Source organism: Bubalus kerabau, chromosome 1 (genome assembly GCF_029407905.1).
Source record: "Bubalus kerabau isolate K-KA32 ecotype Philippines breed swamp buffalo chromosome 1, PCC_UOA_SB_1v2, whole genome shotgun sequence".
NCBI lineage: Eukaryota > Metazoa > Chordata > Mammalia > Artiodactyla > Bovidae > Bubalus > Bubalus kerabau.
In genome coordinates this window covers 84132333-84151161 of record NC_073624.1, presented here as the reverse complement: position 1 = coordinate 84151161, position 18829 = coordinate 84132333, and the positions used below count along the sequence as shown (strand labels likewise).

General features: G+C 37.0%; 3 protein-coding genes across 19 annotated transcripts in view; 2 read left to right on the top strand and 1 right to left on the bottom strand.

The window, feature by feature from the left end:
• The window catches only part of PPHLN1 (periphilin 1), a 170501-nt gene extending 169707 nt beyond the window's left edge, over positions 1–794 (bottom strand). For 7 of the 15 annotated variants that reach the window (XM_055580905.1, XM_055581033.1, XM_055581007.1 and 4 more), the window contains exon 1: positions 516–645. In XM_055580905.1, coding sequence (XP_055436880.1) covers position 516 — 1 coding nt within the window. In that variant the 5' untranslated portion in view covers positions 517–645. Of the gene's footprint in view, positions 1–511 lie in introns of all 15 variants that reach the window. The other 8 variants (XM_055581085.1, XM_055580915.1, XM_055580960.1 and 5 more) reach the window with 8 other exon arrangements.
• YAF2 (YY1 associated factor 2) overlaps positions 1–18829 on the top strand; it is a 219055-nt gene that overhangs the window by 35194 nt on the left and 165032 nt on the right. The window lies entirely within an intron of this gene.
• Positions 624–17944, top strand: ZCRB1 (zinc finger CCHC-type and RNA binding motif containing 1). Of its 3 annotated transcripts, none has more exons than XM_055581097.1 (8): positions 627–816; positions 2405–2490; positions 7494–7522; positions 13257–13368; positions 13712–13819; positions 16228–16340; positions 16440–16515; positions 17245–17944. In XM_055581097.1, exons 2-8 carry the CDS (start codon positions 2407–2409, stop codon positions 17374–17376), a joined length of 654 nt encoding a protein of 217 aa, XP_055437072.1. In that variant the 5' UTR covers positions 627–816; positions 2405–2406; the 3' UTR covers positions 17377–17944. The 3 variants fall into 3 exon arrangements, with proteins under 3 accessions (XP_055437076.1, XP_055437072.1, XP_055437085.1); XM_055581110.1 differs by lacking the exon at positions 627–816 and adding an exon at positions 13029–13164; XM_055581101.1 differs by lacking the exon at positions 7494–7522 and having other exon boundaries at positions 624–816.

Genomic DNA, 18829 nt, shown 5'->3' with positions numbered 1-18829 from the left:
TAGGGAGAAAAAAAGGTGCCAGGAAGTTTTACAGTTGTCCATACCAATACTCAGGATGAGTTTTTGTGTGAATTCGAGTGTCCCCAAATTGACCTTGTCTCCCCAACAAGACTGAGGGATCCTCCAAAAAATCCCGCTTTACACTTTTTTGTAACTCCTGAAGTGCCTATAACCGAACTGGGCACGTCGAATACATTCAGTAAATTTATCGACTTACTAACTGACCTTGGGTCACCGATGCCACCTAGTTCAGCCCTTTTTTTGCCTATTAATGGTGCTAAAGAGAAGTGAACCTATATCACAGACTCAACACTTTCATTTATGCCAAACTCCGCTGCGTCTCTCCGCCTCAACCGCAGGAGCAGAATCCCTGCATGGTTCAAATTCAGCGGGAGACTACAGGTCCCACCGCGGAAACGCCCGCCCGCCCGCCCGCTCGCTGCCCCCTCCCGGGTGCAGGAGGCCGCGTGCCCGTCCCCATACACCTCTCGTAAAGGTAAAAAGCGCTCACTGACTCTGGGCCGCCTGGAGATCCCGTAAATGTAGTCGTCCGCTCGTCGCCGCGCTCCCGGGGAGGCACTTCCGGCGCACACTAAGACGTCAGCAAAAGTGCCCGCCCCTAAGCCCACCTCCGGGGTTTGGGTCAAAGGAAAGCCGGGAAGAGACACAGCAGCTACCTTCTCGTCTCCTGCGCCTGACCCCTCCCAGGACCCGTGATGCCAGCTGCAAGGAGCGACGAACGCTCGGGGTTGAGCCCCAAGTGAGCGGAGGGCTCGCGCTCTTCTGGCCCTCCCCCCGGGCCCGCCCCACTTGAAGGTAAACGCCTCCCCCGTTGCGGCCTTGCTCCCTGCGGGCTCCTTTCCAGAACAAGCTTCCGGAACCATTTTCCCCTTTCTCCTGCCACCCTTTTTATCTCAGGACCTTTACCTGCCCTCACCGTTCTCACCGGAACGGCTAACGTATGAAAAGCTTTTAAAAAGCTTCAGTTGGAAGCTTTTAAAAAGCGACCTATCGTGCTAGGTTCCTGAAGTTGTCGCCCAGAACATTCCAATCATCAAGCGATTTTCCTATCACAGCGCTAATAAGGATGCCTTAGAATCATTATTTTGCAATTTGTGATCTTCAGTACACACCACACACGGTTTTTAAATCGAAAATTTGAACTTGATTGAATCTGAGATAATTTTCACAGGTATGAATATACGATATGAAAATAAATTACAGATTTTACTTGTAAACTTAAAAATACATATACAGGCCAGTACCCTTCAGGGCACTGAAAATTATTCAAATGATAAAATGTATAATTTCATAATTTAGCGATAACATGCAAAATTAGTGATTTGAGAGAACTTTGATTACATCATAATGTGAGGGCAAAATTTCTTCTTAGCACTGCTCCAGACAAAAATATTAAGACAGTCAAAAAGGCACTCAACCAAATTAGTGAATATCAGTGGCTAAGGTTCTTCCTGCCCTCCCAGGCTCTTTCTCACATGGGTAGGTAAGGTATGAGGCATATCTGAAAGCACTTTCTTGCTCTCAGCCTTATGAGAGGTTAAGAGTAGCCTCAGAGTTTTTCCCTCATTTGTTTGAAACTCACCTTTTCCTTCACACCATATGCCATCACTGAAAGGGTTAGTGTAAAGACTCTTTTAAGTGGTGTCTGGAGCAACGCAATTCCTTAATTCACCCAGCCAGAGTCATTGTTCCTGAGTGAGAGCCGATTCTTAGGTAGGTTAAGGAGTCTCAGGGCTCTTGAAGAGGAGAAAAAGACTAACTCTTTTCTACATGCTTTGTCTTAGTCATATAAAACTTTTTTCCTTAAATTATTGAGTTTTTATGACAACAGTCTTTAAGACTAACTTTTTTTAAGCCCAGAGTTAATGCTTACACAACAAAACAATTCATTTTTATGCTTTTCCTTAAGCTCTGTACTAATGATGTAACATTAGTGTAGTGATGTAACATTACATGTAACAACAATGTGTCTTGCTCGAGGATATGTTTCTCCTTCTTAACAAGAACCTTCTGACTAATTTTGTCAACTTAAGACATAAGTTGTGAAAGTGGGTCTGATAAAAGTATATGAGGCTTTGATAAAACTAGCAAGGGGGGCATTCTTCCCTCATCTAATGTCTATGTCAGAAGCTTTCTTGTTACTTTTACACTGTAATAAAATTTCCGTGACACAAAAGCTCTAAGTGATCAACCCTTGTCCCTGATCTCAAAGCTAAATCTTCTTTGGAGATCATGAATCCGACATGGTTCACCATAAGCTATCACTGATTATTACTAAGAAGTAAGAAAAATTGTATAAATTTGTCATTTTCCTATAGTATTGGTTTTACTTGCAAGGAAGAATACCTGTTTTAGATTGCTTCTGGGTTTGTTTGTTTTTTAGAAATGAGTGGTGGATTGGCCCCAAGTAAAAGCACAGTGTATGTATCCAATCTGCCCTTTTCCCTGACCAACAATGACTTATATCGGGTAAGTTGCTATATTAGTACTATTATCTACTGAATTCTGTATTTGAGATACAAATATCACTTAAGCAAGCAGTTCTCTTAGACAATATTCTTAGTAAATACATTAAAATGCACTTAAATCATTAATACCAAAAACCTTTATTGCAAACATAAGTGAAAAAAATTAGACACTTGTCATTTCCAAAGAAAATTTCCAGTGCTTTATAGAGAATAACAAGTTTGTTTGTTTGTTTGTTTTTTAACCAAAAAACGCAGAAGGCACTACTAGCATAATGAAGCTGATTTTTCCTGCTTGCTTACTTGGCTTTTGAAACTGGTAGTGGGGTGGAGGTTTTGGAGGAAAGAGCTGATGGAAGCAAAACAGATCCCTTTCCTAACCCTCCAATTCTGAAAGTATATCTTAATTTAATATGTGACAAAAACGTAACAGTTTAATAAAGTTTGGTTTCAATTCAGAATAGGGTGAGTAAAAGAGAAAAAGAAATCCTTTCCAACATATATTCTTTATGCTCCTTACCTTACAGAGAACAAAATTTCCTGCTTTGTCTGTTCTGCACATTGATGGTTGAGAGGGACTTCCAGGGATAACATGAATCCTATCTTCCAAGTGTGCCCTCTTTTCTCTGCTACTTTGGGTAGATGTTAAGTACAGTGGAGAGACGCTGCATAGGTGATACATCAGTTCAGTTCAGTTGCTCAGTCGTGTCTGACTGTTTGCGACCCCATGGACTGCAGCCCTCCAGGCCTCCCTGTCCATCACCAACACCTGGAGTTTACTCAAACTCATGTCCATTGAGTCGGTGACGCCATCCAACCATCTCATCCTCTGTCGTCCCCTTCTCCTCCCACCTTCAGTCTTTCATAGCATCAGAGTCTTTTCAAATGAGTCAGTTCTTTGCATCAGGTGGCCAAAGTATTGGAGTTTCAGCTTCAGCATCAGTCTTTCCAATGAATATTCAGGACTGATTTCCTTTAGGATGGACTGGTTGGATCTCTTTGCAGTCCAAGGGACTCTCAAGAGTCTTCTCCAACACCATAGTTCAAAAGCATCAATTCTTTAGTGCTCAGCTTTCTTTATAGTCCAACTCTCACATCCATACATGACTACTGGAAAAACCATAGCCTTGACTAGACAGACCTTTGTTGGCAAAGTAATGTCTCTGCTTTTTAACATGCTGTCTAGGTTGATCATAACTTTCCTTCCAAGGAGCAAGCATCTTTTAATTTCATGGCTGTGGTCACCATCTGCAGTGATTTTGGAGCCCCCCAAAATAAAGTCTGCCACTGTTTCCCCATCTATTTGCCTTGAAGTGGTGGGATCAGATGCCATGATCTTAGTTTTCTGAATGTTGAGCTTTAAGCCAACTTTTTCACTCCCCTCTTCACTTTCATCAAGAAATAGAGGAAAACAATAGAATGGGAAAGGCTGAAGATCTCTTCAAAATAATTAGAGATAACAGGGGAACATATCATGCAAAGTTGGGCTCAATAAAGGACAGAAATGGTATGGACCTAACAGAAGCAGAAGATGTTAAGAAGAGGTGGCAAGAATACACACAAGAACTGTACAAAAAAGATCTTCATGACCCAGATAATCACAATGGTTTGATCACTCACCTAGAGCCAGACATCCTGGAATGTGAATTCAGGTGGGCCTTAGGAAACATCACTACGAACAAAACTATTGGAGGTGATGGAATTCCAATTGAGCTGTTTCAAATCCAAAAATATGATGCTGTGAAAGTGATGCACTCACTATGCCAGCAAATTTGGAAAACTCAGCAGTGGCCACAGGACTGGAAAAGGTCAGTTTTCATTCCAATCCCCAAGAAAGGCAGTGCCAAAGAATGTTCAGTTTGATATTGAACTACCACACAGTTTCACTCATTTCACTCATCTCAACGTAATGTTCAAAATTCTCCAATCTAGGCTTCAACAGTATGTGAACCATGAACTTCCAGATGTTCAAGCTGGATTTAGGAAAGGCAGAGGAACCAAAGATCAAATTGCCAACATCTGCTGGATCATCAAAAATGCAGGAAAGTTCCAGAAAAACATATGCTTTTGCTTTATTGACTATGTCAAAGCCTTTGACTGTGTGAATCAGCACAAACTGTGGAAAATTCTTAAAGAGATGGGAATACCAGACCACCTTACCTGTCTCCTGAGAAATCTGTATGCAGGTCAAGAAGCAACAGTTAGAACTGGACATGGAACAACAGACTGGTTCCAAATAGGAAAAGGAGTACATCAAGGCTGTATATTGTCACCCTGTTGTTTAACTTATATGCAGAGTACATCATGAGAAACGCTTTGCTAGATGAAGCACAAGCTGGAATCAAGATTGCCGGGAGAAATATCAATAAACTCAGATATGCAGATGACACCACCCTTATGGCAGAAAATGAAGGACTAAAGAGCCTCTTGATGAAAGTGAAAGATTTGATTACATAGTACTTGGTGAATTAAGACAGCTTGAGTCTCGAAGAACAGAGAAAATGAACTTTGGTTTCCTTCCTTGTATCAGAATAGAGACATCTCTCTTTTCATTGAATACTTACTGTGTGCCACAGAACATTGTTCCAGGTACAAGGAACACATCAGTGAACAAAAAGATGAAAATCTCTTCTGGCACTCACAATACAGCAAGATAGAGAAACAATTTGAAATATAAAAAATTCAAATGATATTTGTCGATACTAGATACTAAGTTAATGCTAAGGGGAAAAATAAAGCAGGAATGGAGGGTTACTAAATGTTAGTTTAGGGGTGAAATTTTACTTTAGGAGGGTGACTTTTGATTAAGACATGAAGAAAGTAAGAGGCAGCTGTGCAGATGTCTAAGAGGGACAAGAATTTCAGTCAGACAGTAAATAAAGTGGAGAGAAGCAGGCAGTCAGAGACAAGCACATTCAGGGGTGCCTTATAGGACTTGCATAATGGTAAGATAATGACTAATGATAAGGACTCTGAGTGAAGTGAGATGCCATTAGAAAATATTGTACAGAAAATAGTCATTCATACAGATGGCCAATAGGCACATGAATGAAAAGATCTAAACATTGATAGTTATTAGAGAAATGAAAATAACTACAATGAAACACCACCTCACAGCAGTCAGGATGACCATCATTAAAAAGTCTACAAACAGTACATGCTAGAGAGAGTATAGAAAAAAAGGAATCCTCCTACATCGTTGGTGGGAATGTAAATTGGTGTAGCTACTATGGAAAACAGTATGGAAGTTCCTCAAAAAAAGTAAGAGTTGCCATAGGGATCCCACAATCCCATTGCTGGGCATACATCCAAACAGGACTATAGTTTGAAAAAATACATGCACCTCTATGTTCATAGCAGTACTATTCACTATAGCCAAGACATGGAAACAATCATGTCTATCAACAGATAAATAGATGAAGATGTGAGGTGTGTGTGTTTGTGTGGAATACTACTCAACCATAAAAAAGAATAAAATAATGCCATTTGCAGCAACATGGATGACCCTAGAGATGGTACTAAGTGAAGTAAATCAGAAAGAGAAAGACAGATACCATAAAATATCCCTTACATGTAGAATCTAAATATGTCACAAATGAACTTAACCTACAAAACAGAAGCAGACTCACAGACATAGAGAACAAACTTAATGGTTGCCAAAGGGAAGAAAGGATGGACTGGTAATTTGAGGTTAGCAGATACAAACTACTATATATAGAATGGATAAACAATAAGGTCTTAACTGTACAGCATAGAAAACTATATTCAATATCCTATAATAAACCGAAATGGAGAAGAATGTGTGTGTGTATACATACACACACACACACACACACATATATATACATCACTTTGCTGTACACCAGAAACTTGACACAACATTGTAAATCAACTATCCTTTAATAATTTTTTTTTTAAGAAAGAAAATGAAAAGCAAACCACAACAAAAAAAAGAGAGAACTGTCTGTATTGATCTCCAGTATTACTAACACTGCAATCTAGTTATCCTGTGTTCCAAGGTTGAAGTGAAAGTTTTAGTCACTCAGTCTTGTCCAACTCTTTGCAACCCCATGGACTATAACCCACCAGGTTCCTCTGTCCATGGAATTCTCCAGGCAGGCAAGAATACTGGAGTGGGTAGCCAGCTTTCCTTTCTTCAGGGGATCTTCCTGACCCAGGGATCAAACCTGGGTCTCCTGTATTGCAAGCGGGTTCTTCACCTGAGCCACTAGGGAAGCCCCAGGGTTACACAACTTAATTACAGAACTCAAACATTTATTATTGTTATTTCTTACACATATTAATGTATCATAAAAGACTCTTCTACAAAGTGTTAACATGATAAACAGGAACTATCAGTATATAGGTACTGGCTGAAGCAATAGAAATAGATGAGGTTGCCTAGAGTGAAGATATAGATGTAAAAGGGAAGAAAGGGCCAACTGTAACATGCCACCAACATGTTTGGGTGGGCAGAAGTAGGCTGATAGAAATCGATTTTTTCAATATAGAAGCTTTTTTTAATTTTATAAGCAGTCTAAGTAAGGATCTGTTTTCTGACATAGTGATTGCTTGATGGGGTGGGGGGAGTAAGTTAGGAACAGTGATATTCTACAACATTGATAATTAAAGCACAAGGTTTCTCTGGAGCTCTGGTGGGGTTGACAGTTGTCATGGATGTACCGGACGAACTATAGCTATGCAGTGTGTGTGCCTTCAACCTACCACACTTGAAGAGTGTTTTTTTTTCCCCTGTACTCTTGTCAGGGAATTTGTCAGAGATTTAAGAATAAGGTAAATAAATACCTGTGATACCAATAGACAAAAAAGAGTATTATTCAAGTCACTAAAAAAATACATCTTCTGTGGCCTGCCTTACTGACTAAATGCTAAAAATTTTCGTAAACTACAATAAAAAATGTGGTCAGTATATACAGCCTGAAAACTTAATGTGTTTTTTATGATTTTAAATCAAATTGCAAATCATTATGTGGTCTTTTGTTTCAGATATTTTCCAAGTATGGCAAAGTTGTAAAGTAAGTATATCAGATCCTGAAACTTCATTTAAAAGTCTATCTTAATTTTCTTCTCCATTATTTTCTTAATGAAAGTAGACTTATTATATTTTTATAAAACATATTTGATATAAAAAAGAATAAAAATACTGCTGTTAACATTTTATGTGTATTTAATTTTTTAATATACATAAATATCTATAGACAAGTTTAAAAAGACTCCTTTCTATGCACGCAATTTTGTTGTCTTTTTTTAACTTGACATATTGTAAATAGCTTTCCATGTACTATATAGATACATCCTTGTATTTAATAATTTCATGGTAGTCCTTTGTGTTATTATTTACTTGTTTTATACCACATTATTAAGAATTAAAACTGATTCTGTTATCCAATATAAGACATAAAAGCTGATTAAATATAAATATCAGGTAGTAGAAGGTATGTTAGCAAGTATACTATAAATGGATTATCATTTGTCAAACAATGTAAAAACAAACACCATTGACTCTTGAACTATGCAGCGTTAATGAGCGTATAAAGTAAAAACAAGATAGTGTTACTCTATCTTATAACTAATATATGTTTTAGTATAAATTTAAAGTCATTTAAAATCCCAGGAATTTAGAGCGTATTTATCTTGACTAGTTGTTTTTCTTTAGCTTTTGATAAATGGACATTAAACAGTTGAAGTTCATCTGCATCCTGAAGTTCACATCTTTTAAAATTACTTCTCCATTTAAAAAAAATCATCAGAAATACTACTAGGTCAATTTTGAGGTCAGAATTTCAAACAGTGATCATTATCAATCAGAACACTAATAATAATGATATGAAACAATGAGCACATGCTAGGCATTGTTCTAATGTGTGTGTGTGTGTGTGCGTGTGTGCATGCTCAGTCATGTCTGACTCTTTGGCGACCCCATGGACTAGCCCACCAGGCTCCTCTGTCCATGGAATTTTCCAGGCAAAAATAGTGGAATGGGTTTCCATTTCCTATTCCAAGGGATCTTCCCAAGCCAGGGATTGAACCCACGTCTCCTGCATTGGCAGGTGAATTCTTTACCACTCTGCCACCTGGGAAGCCTTATTGTTCTAATATCTTTACATAAATTATCTCACTAAAGTCTCACAACTGTCTCTGAAGGTAAACACTGCTATTATCCTGATGTTGTAATTGACAAAACTGAAGCCTGTAAACCTAAAATCATATTGCCAGTCAGCAGTGAAGACAAGGTTTGATTCCAGCCTATTCCTTTACCTTCCCGTTACCTTTTCTTGATTTTTCCCTGTCAGAATCACTGAGTAAATTTCCATATCAATACATAATTGTTAGCCATGAGAATGCTATGAAGTTAGACACAGAGTTATAAGCACCTATAAGCAAGGAAGACATGATCTAGTCTAGAGAGTCAGAGTAGCTTTACAAAGGCAGTATTCTTTGAGTTGAAACCTAGAGGCTGAGTATAAGTAGGTAAAAAGAATGAGAAGAACATTTCAGTTAGAGGGAATGCTTATACAAAGGCCCGCAAAGACCCTCTGGCAAGAGAAAATAAAGTGAGATCAAGAAACAGCCAGTGTGACTTGAGATGAGTGAGCAAGAGGGGAAAAGTACAAGATGGGTCCAGAAACAGGTTCCTCTAAGAAGACCAGGAATCTGTTAAACAATTTTAATTAGAGTGACATGATTTGAATTTTTAGAACCTTGTTCCATCCAACTTCAGTGTAGAGACTGGATTGGAGGGGAACATGAGCAGATGCAGGGAGACCAGTTAAAAGATATAACAGTAGCCCTGGGAAGAAATCTAGACTAAAATGATACAGGCAGAGAGGTAGAAACTGGTCAGATTTGAGAGATCATTAGGCAGAAGAATGGATAATACTTAGTGCTATACTTATTTTGTATATAATGGTTGGGTGAATGAGAAGGAGGTGTTACAGATGACACTCAGGTTTCCCAGAATAGTGTCTACTTTATGTGCTTAAATGAGTACATCATCTACCTTGTATCAGGAAATGGTGCCACCATCTACCTTTTCTCCCATGCCAGAGACATGGGAATAAATCCTAGGTTTATCCTCTCAAATCCTTGATATAATTACTTTTCTGTTATCATAGAAGGTAATTCTGTCAAAATAATGTACTTTAATTGGTTTATAGGTCTCTCTCCACCTCTAGACAGTCAGTTTTTTCCTGAGGGTACAAACCTTGTCCTGCTGCCAGTGCTTAGTACTTGTGCTTGAGGCTAATGGAAGGACTGAATGGCCTCATGAACAAACAGATGGATACATGCTTCTGAGAAACTATTTTCTCAATCAAAATAGGTGAGCTGAAAGGAGCATTTTCTAGATAAAGCTTAAAGAAGTAGCTGACAAATTAATAAAGTGAAAATGCCATCACATGTATCCAAACATAAAGACTTGTCATTACTGCAAAAATAAACTTCAGTAGGGAAGATGAGGCAGTGTTTATACAGATTTCAGCAGAGACAAGCAGTTAAAGAAATTTAAGAACTCATACATTCTGAACCCTGAAGAGTGAGTAAAATTTTATGGGCAAAAATTGAGAATTTAAAGAGAATAGAAGCCATGTGAACAGAGGCACCAGTTTAGGGAAGTTCAGGCCATGCTGCATAAACACTGAGTGCTTCTTGTGGCTAAAGCTTGCAGTGTGCGAGTGAGGAGCAGTGAAAGATGAGGGAAAGGGGCCATAATAAAGGTTATTGACTGCTGGACCGGAGAATAGGCAGTTTGAAGAACCAAAAACTTTTAAGCGAGGGAATAAGTGATTTTATTTATTCCTCAAGTAGAAGACTCTTCCACTGTGTTAATTCCAGCATATGAGCAGGAATTAACATCAAGGGAACCAGTAAGAATAGACTATGGAAACAGTAATGCCACTATGGACAAGAAAAAGCAATGGGAACAGAAAAGAGAGGATGGAGGAGAGAGATCATTAATAGAGGATGATTTAGAAAGCTAACACTTCCAAAATAGTACTTTCAAAAAATTAATGTATGACTTTAACTGACCTCCAGAAACATTATGAGTTTTTTAAAAGTTAAAGCAACGTCTCACTTCACACTTTTTTTTTAAATGGGTTAAAAACTTTGTTATGTTCAATAACTGGTGTGTCTTTGCAGAAAATTAATTAGTCTAAACTTGAGCGTCATTGAGTACTTGACTTCTTTCCTTCTAAACCCAATGAATAAACACATGCTGCCTTTGAGAAAGTAAGCCATTTTAGTTGCCCATTTTCCCCTAAGTTATTGTAACTTATTTTTTTAATGGAATAAGACATCGCTTTTCTTAATATAGAGATCTTTTTACCAGTTTCATTCTAGAGACTATAGGTACCTAAAAACCCAAACCTAAATAAAATAAAATTTAATATGTGAAATGTAATATTAAATAAAATTTCTGTTTATTCATTCATATCCTCTTGTCTGTTTTCCTGTTAATTTAGTTTTTAGAAAATAATTAAGCTTTGTCTTAAATATTGTCTCTTTTTTGCTATTTGGAAATAATCTCAAATTTATAAGTTACAAAAATAGTACAAAGAACATCAAAATATCCCTTACCCAGATTCACTTACTGTTAACATTTTACCCTATTTATTTTATCATTTGTACTCTGTCCCCAATGTGTGTTCAAGAATGGGTATATGTGTGTGTGTGTGTATGTGTATATATATGTTTGTGTGTATATGTATGGCTTCCCAGGTTGAAGCAGTGGTAAAGAACCCACCTGCCAGTGCAGAAGATGCAAGACTCTCGGGTTTGATCCCTGGGTCAGGAAGATCCCCTGAAATAGGAAATGACAACCCACTCCAGTATTCTTGCCTGGAAAATTCCATGGAGAGAGGAGCCTGGCAGACTACAGTCCATGGGATCACACATGTGTGTGTGCCTTTATGTGTATACATACACACAAACACAGTTTGCTTTTGTGAGTCATTAGAGGGTGTTATAAATGTCGTCACCCTTTACTCCTAAATATAGTACTTCATCAGAGAAGGCAATGGCACCCCACTCCAGTACTCTTGCCTGGAAAATCCCATGGACAGAGGAGCCTGGTAGGCTGCAGTCCCTGGGGTCGCGAAGAGTCAGACGTGACTGAGCGACTTCACTTTCACTTTTCACTTTCACGCATTGGAGAAGGAAATGGCAACCCACTCCAGTGTTCTTGCCTGGAGAGTCCCAGGGACGGGGGAGCCTGGTGGGCTGCCGTCTGTGGGGTCACACGGAGTCGGACACGACTGAAGTGACTTGGCAGCAGCAGCAGCAGCATAGTACTTCATTGTGTATTTCCTAAAAATACATTAGGGTTATATATTATATAGCCACAGCACAGTTAACCAAACTCATAAATTTATCCTGATGCAGTACTTTTGTTGAATCAATTGTCCGTGTTCCAGTTTTGTCAGTTGACCTAATAATATCCCATGTAGAATTTTTCACCTGTAGTGCAGAATGCAGTCTAGAATTAAGTATTGATTTTTACTGTCAAATCTTTTTAGCCTCCTTTAGTCTGAAACATTTATAAATAATACAGCTCTAACCCATGTGTTTTCCTGATGTTGCCTCATGATTATATGGGGGTTATATAGTCTTGGCAGGAATATGCTATCGATGATTTATTCTCAAGGTGTCACTCTGGATTCATATAGCATCCATCTATCTCATTAGTGATACTAATTTTGATCACTCAGTCAAGGTTTAACCAACTTCTCTGCTGTATAATTATTTTACCCTTTTGCAACTAACAAGCAATCAATGGGAGACAGTTAAGACAATGCAAGCATCCTGTTCCATATAAAAATGTCATTTGAGACATAGCATTTGTTATAATTCTTGCCTGACCCAGTCTTTACCATGATCGTTTCAAATGGTGATTTTCTGGCCCTCCCTGTACATTCACCAGTCAACCCCTGGCATTGTGCTATAAGCAGTAGCCCTCCTTTCTCCCGCACTTATTTATTTATTATCAGCATGGACTTAAGAATTCCTTTCTTATGTGGTCTGTAATTCATGAATGTATTTAATTATACATTTTGGTACTCAGATTGCCCTAGATTTGGCCAGTGGGCTCTGCCCTCAGCTGGCTTCTCTGTTCTTGTGCCATGCCCCGTCATTACACTTTTTTTCAAGTGCTTCCTTTCTGGCATAACAAGATGTTCCAAGTTCATCTTGTACGTAACCTCTCCCAGCCTTCAAATCAGCCATTTCTCCAAAGAGCCCTGTTGAATATTGTTTCTTAAAATGTATTTAATGACATACGATGAGCAAGGAGCAACAGGACTAGAGATGGGTGAAGGATGAGGAGAAAGAGCAGGCTCTGTGCTCTTGTCACTATCCATACCATTTAGGTTCTTTGGGTAGTATGGCTGAGAAGCACGGAACTGGAGATTCTTTAAAATAATATTAAGAATATAGTTTTATTCTAAAACCAGAAAAAAAAAATTGAGTAAATCACTTTACTTTTTGTGCAGAAAAGAATACCTCAGTTTTGTTTTTTTCCTGCAGAGAGGGAGTCAGTAGAGAAGAGGAATTATGCTTAATCTTCAAGATTACATTGTCTCTTGTAATCTCTACCTCATCCTCAACTTCTGATTAATGTTTGATTTATCAGATACTCCTAATTATAGCTGTGTTCACTTGTGTTAGTATCACAGTTTCTCATTTCAAGAATTTATTCATATGTTTTATTTATTGCTGCCTCATTTTTAACTGGCTATTTGTTTATGGTTTAAGGGTTACTATAATGAAAGATAAAGATACCAGGAGGAGTAAAGGGGTTGCATTTATTTTATTTTTGGATAAAGACTCTGCACAAAACTGTACCCGGGCAATAAACAACAAACAGGTAAGCCATTTGTTCCCAGCAAGGTTTTTAACCAGAAGTCTGTGTTCAAACCAGGCTAAAAATGTGGGGATGCAGTGGATGGTCATGTCTGGATATCAGTAGTTCCTGGGGGTATTTTACTTATAGAAAAGAGGTCAAAACTGTACTGGGTTCCCAAAACACTGGTAGAATATAAGGAATAAAAATCTGTTCTACAGGAAAGAATTTGTCACACCTACGTGGGCATTTGCTAAAATAATATAAAAAAATAGAATTGAAAACTTAAAGAAATGGGATCCAATAACTGTAGTTTTAGGTTTAATGAGATAACATCCTTCTGCATTTACATTTTTCTCTGGTCCAGTTATTTGGTAGAGTGATAAAAGCAAGCATTGCTATTGACAATGGAAGAGCAGCTGAGTTCATCCGAAGACGAAACTACTTTGATAAATCTAAGTGTTATGAATGTGGGGTGAGTATACCTAAAGCAATATAATTTTCCATTATTTACTTGAAGGTGGTTTTCACATCAGTGTTTTATTTGTGTTCTCCAGAACTTCTGGAAGGATAAAATCAAGTTATAAAAGTTTCACTTTGGGAATGTAGACTCATTTAAGTAAATTCCGTTGAAATATACTATGATGTAAAGACAGTCTGAATTGGGTAATCTAGAGAGGTATTTTCTCCAATTTCTAAATCTTTGAAAGTTGTTAGGTTAAAAAGTGTTAAGACTAATTACTTACATTATTGTCTGAAAGATTTTCAGTTCAGTTCAGTCAACTCAGTCGTGTCCGACTCTTTGCGACCACATGAATGGCAGCATGCCAGGCCTCCCTGTCCATCACCAACTCCCAGAGTTCACTCAAAACGCACGTCTATCGAGTCGGTGATGCCATCCAGCCATCTCATCCTCTGTCGTCCCCTTTTCCTCCTGCCCCCAATCCCTCCCAGCATCAGAGTCTTTTCCAATGAGGCAACTCTGCATGAGGTGGCCAAAGTACTGGAGTTTCAGCTTTAGCATCATTCCTTCCAACGAACACCCAGATTTTAGTGACCCATAAATTTTTGCATTTCTATAGTATTTTGACAATGATTAAGTATCACAGATCAGTAAAAACACTGTCATATGACCTATCCTCTATGGGATATTGTTTTGAAAAGTTTTCCCACCTATTGGTACTGCTAATAGTTCAAGAGCTGAACTATACCCAGATTTTCTTACCTAGTTCTCATCATCTATTAATATTGTTATCCATTTAAACTTTGGGTGATTAGGAGACATACATAGCCGCAGAGCAGTTTTGCCCAAGGCCCATAATGATATCAAAGGAATTTCAGTCTGGGTCTCATTGCTTTCTGTTTCTAAAATGTCTCCATATATATGATCCAGAGATTAATGGGGAGCGTTTACTGAAGGGGAAATTACTGAAAGACATTGTTCTGGCTACACGATTATATGGAAAATAGAAGGAAATGGTTTTTGGAGTTCTTTCTCCAATGTCACTCACTCCCCCTCAAAAATATTTACATATACAGACAGGTAAGTGAGCGGATAGATGGATGGATAGATGGAAAGAGAGAGCGAGCAAGGTCCTGGGTAAGTTCTGTCAAATTTTGTGATTCTAACACTTAAGTTAATGTTTCAAAAACTGTGTTCCAGACTCCTAAGTTTTGTTAAAAAAAAAAAAAAAGAAAGGAAGAGAGGGTGGAGTTGTTATGGTCAGATAGATGAGTATATATATTCACAGTAGATATTATCTGAGAACTTCTGGGTAAATCTGTTAATCTGTTTTGGTTCATGAGTCCATAAATGTGTTATGTTATACTTTGTACATTATAGTATTTCTTAAAACTCTTCCCTCAGCCCAAATCTGTTTATTTTAGCCTGGTTTTTCCAAAAGCTGTTGCATTGTTAAACCCCTTTTTTGGTATGGGATATGTTAACAGTTTTTGGTATATCGTTATTCCAGAACACTTTGCAAAATGGTTCTCTTAAGTGCATGCTCTCAGCAATTCCTTAATAATAACACCTTTTGGGTTCAGCCATGTCCCCAGGTATAAAAAGTACACAGTTGGTTTGATGCTTTCTAAAATAATACTTGAAAAGCATGATTAACTTTCTCTTCTGCTGTTTTAATCCTGGCTCAGTCTCTGCCCACACCCTCATTCTCACATAAATCTTCTTAAAGTTATTTTGGTAAGCTAATATACAGATTCATTGTCTTCTTTTACAACTCAGACAGAGTTATATCTCATTTTAATGTTACAGCTAGTCCAGCACTGTCAAATACAAATATATGCAAGCTACAAATGTAATTTTAAATGTTCTAATAGCCACATTAAAAAATAATAAACAGGGTAAAAATTAAATACATTTTATTTAATTCAAAATGTTATCATTTGAATTATGTAATATTTTTAAAAGTATAATATTTTATATTATTTTTTCCTGCTGTCTTCACAATCCAGTATGTATCAATTCAAACAAATCAATTCTCAGTAACCACAAGAGAATTGTAACAAATGGCTATCATAAGTGGGCAATGCTAGTGTAGTCTAGGTAAGAAATAAGCAAAATGAAATTAATTGCAAGGAAAAGTGAGGAAGACTTTAAATTTTCCACGTGTTTTTAAAAGAGATTGTTAACATCTTTGAAATTAGGAGTAGTTTTGTCCCCATTTTATCATACTAACTTAAAATTTTAACATTTAAGGTAGATGGTCCATTTAAATTTTGAATTTTTATATCCTGAATCTTGACATTTAATCTTAAGGAACCACCAAGTTTCTGTTAATAATACATAATGTATATATTTTCATATTTTGTGTTACTAACACAAATGTTCTATTTCTTCCTTTCCTTCTTAATGAAAAACAAAAGGAAAGTGGACACTTAAGTTATGCCTGTCCTAAAAATATGCTTGGAGAACGTGAACCTCCAAAGAAGAAAGAGAAAAAGAAAAAAAAGAAAATTCCTGAGCCAGAAGAAGAAATGTATGTATATCCACTCTTACCAAATACATTAAATGTATGCTGTCTTTTTACTTCTGTCTTTTTACTATTGAGTGCGTTTTGATTTTTTTAATAATTTAGTGAAGAAGTAGAAGAAAGTGAAGATGAAGGGGAAGATCCTGCTCTTGACAGCCTCAGTCAGGCCATAGCTTTCCAGGTATTCAACAGTTCTTTTTCCAAGGCACCTGCCATAGCTCCCTTGAGTTAATAGTTTTATATTCCTTGCTTGCTTTATTAATCATCTCCTCATGACATCCTCTGTCTTTCCCCTTTGCCCCTAAACTTTAGGAGATAGGCTCTTTCTTTAAGATCTTTAGAATAATGTGATGGAAAAGTTCCTATTGGTTCTTTCTAGATTTTAAGGGCCCCACAACACTTTTAATATCATAATCTGTTTTCAGTATAGAATTGAACAGAACTAATTGATTAAAATGAGTTTAGCCCCCAACAGAAAAGATTTTATTAAATCCAAGATATTGTTTTAAAGGAAGCTTCATTTTAAAACAAAAAACATTTTTGATCATTAAAAGTCCTAATACAAGTATATGAAACATTTTTTGAAGAAAATGTATAACTTCCTGATTTTATATAAACAGTTATTTTGTTTTAATGTAGTTGATAAATTATAAATGCATACATCAATTCATTTTTCCTTTTGTTAGTTAATTCAGTATATTATGTAATGTACCCACATCCAACAGCAATGGCAAGTAAGCTTCATTTCATATGCCTGTTAATTAATAGAAATTACCCAGACTAATTCTGAGTAACATGGTAAGACTGGGAAAAAACTTGGGGGTAGGACAAATAATATTTAATATTATTTTAATATTATTAAGCAGATTCCTGGTTTTTGTTTTGTTTATTTTCCAAATAACCTTTACAGCAAGCCAAAATTGAAGAAGAACAAAAAAAATGGAAACCCAGTTCAGGAGGTCCTTCAACATCAGATGATTCAAGACGCCCAAGGATAAAGAAAAGCACATACTTCAGTGATGAGGAGGAACTTAGTGATTAAAAATATATATATTATGTAAATATCATTAATTTTTTTTTTAAGTCTTGGAGTACCAAGTTCCCTTGGGACTAAAAATTACTTTTAGAATTTGAACATAAGAACACTTAGTACCAAATACTTTTTTACTTTAGATAGTTGATAGGAAATGGTAATTTTATAGTATCATGTTTATCTTGCATCAAGATTTGCTAATAATAATTAATCTTGAAAACAGTTCATTTGAATAAAAAAGGAAATGTAATACTATTATAACAAAGCAATCCCAAGAAGAAAGTCAAAGTCGCTCAGTCGTGTCTGACTCTTTGTGACCCCATGGACTATACAGTCCCATGGAATTCTCCAGGCCAGAAATACTGGAGTGGGTAGCCTTTCCCTTCTCCAGGGGATCTTCCCAACCCAGGGATCGAACCCAAGTCTCCCACATTGCAGGCGTATTCTTTACCAGCTGAGCCAGAAAGGTAGATAGTAAAAAGATTTGAGAAGTTCATTATAAAAGTTTATTCATGATTGGTTTATATAAGAACTTTTGAAATAAATTTCATCTTTAAAATAAAAATTTCATAAAGACTGTGGAAAGTTTGGAGTGATTTATTGTTATTCATGTTAATAAAGTTTTCTCAAGAGAACTTTATTTTTCAATGTAGGTGTTCTGTTATCTTACTTCTTTTATCTTTATCCCTATCTGGATACATTGCAGTCACCCATAAAATATAAAGTAGCTCTCAGAAGCTTGTAGCCAAACAGCAGTAATTTGTCCTGCCTTTGGCGTCAAGTTCCATTCCTCAGAAGCAGCCAGCCAGCTTCTTTATTTCTTTTCACATGTAAATACATCTTGCTAAATAAAATACATATAGTTCTACCACTTAATCCATAAAGGAATGAAGGAGGACTTTTCAATCTATACTCCCCTCTGCCCTCCTCCACTTTCACAATATGACTGTTAAAATTTTTGGTTAAATCCATATCTTAACTGCTTTTATTTTATGATCATTGAAATACTTTTCACTTTAAGTGCTTCACATTCAAATATGAACAGACACATAAGCATCAACAAATGTTTGAGGAAAGCCTCAAACAGCAGAATCCAAATGACTAGACCAAAAAAATGGAGCTTACAGGAGCTGAGGAATTCTGGCTTTAAAAGTCTTGACTCCTGGGTTTCAGAGAAAAGGACTGAGGCCTATAATAGACTGGTTGTTTCTAATGCGAAAACATTCAATCAGAGAATGCCTGTCTTACCAGATATGTTTTCTTTCCATCTGCAATCACTTATTTATTCATTTGGAGTTTTTGCTAGGTGTCTATTTTGGAACTGCTGTTTACAATTTTCAGATTATCATAAAGATGGCCACAAATAATAGGACAGATTTGTAAGTGCGTGTGTGAATGCATGCTTCAATTGTGTCTGACTGTGCAACCCCATGGACTATATAACCCATCAGGCTCCTCTGTC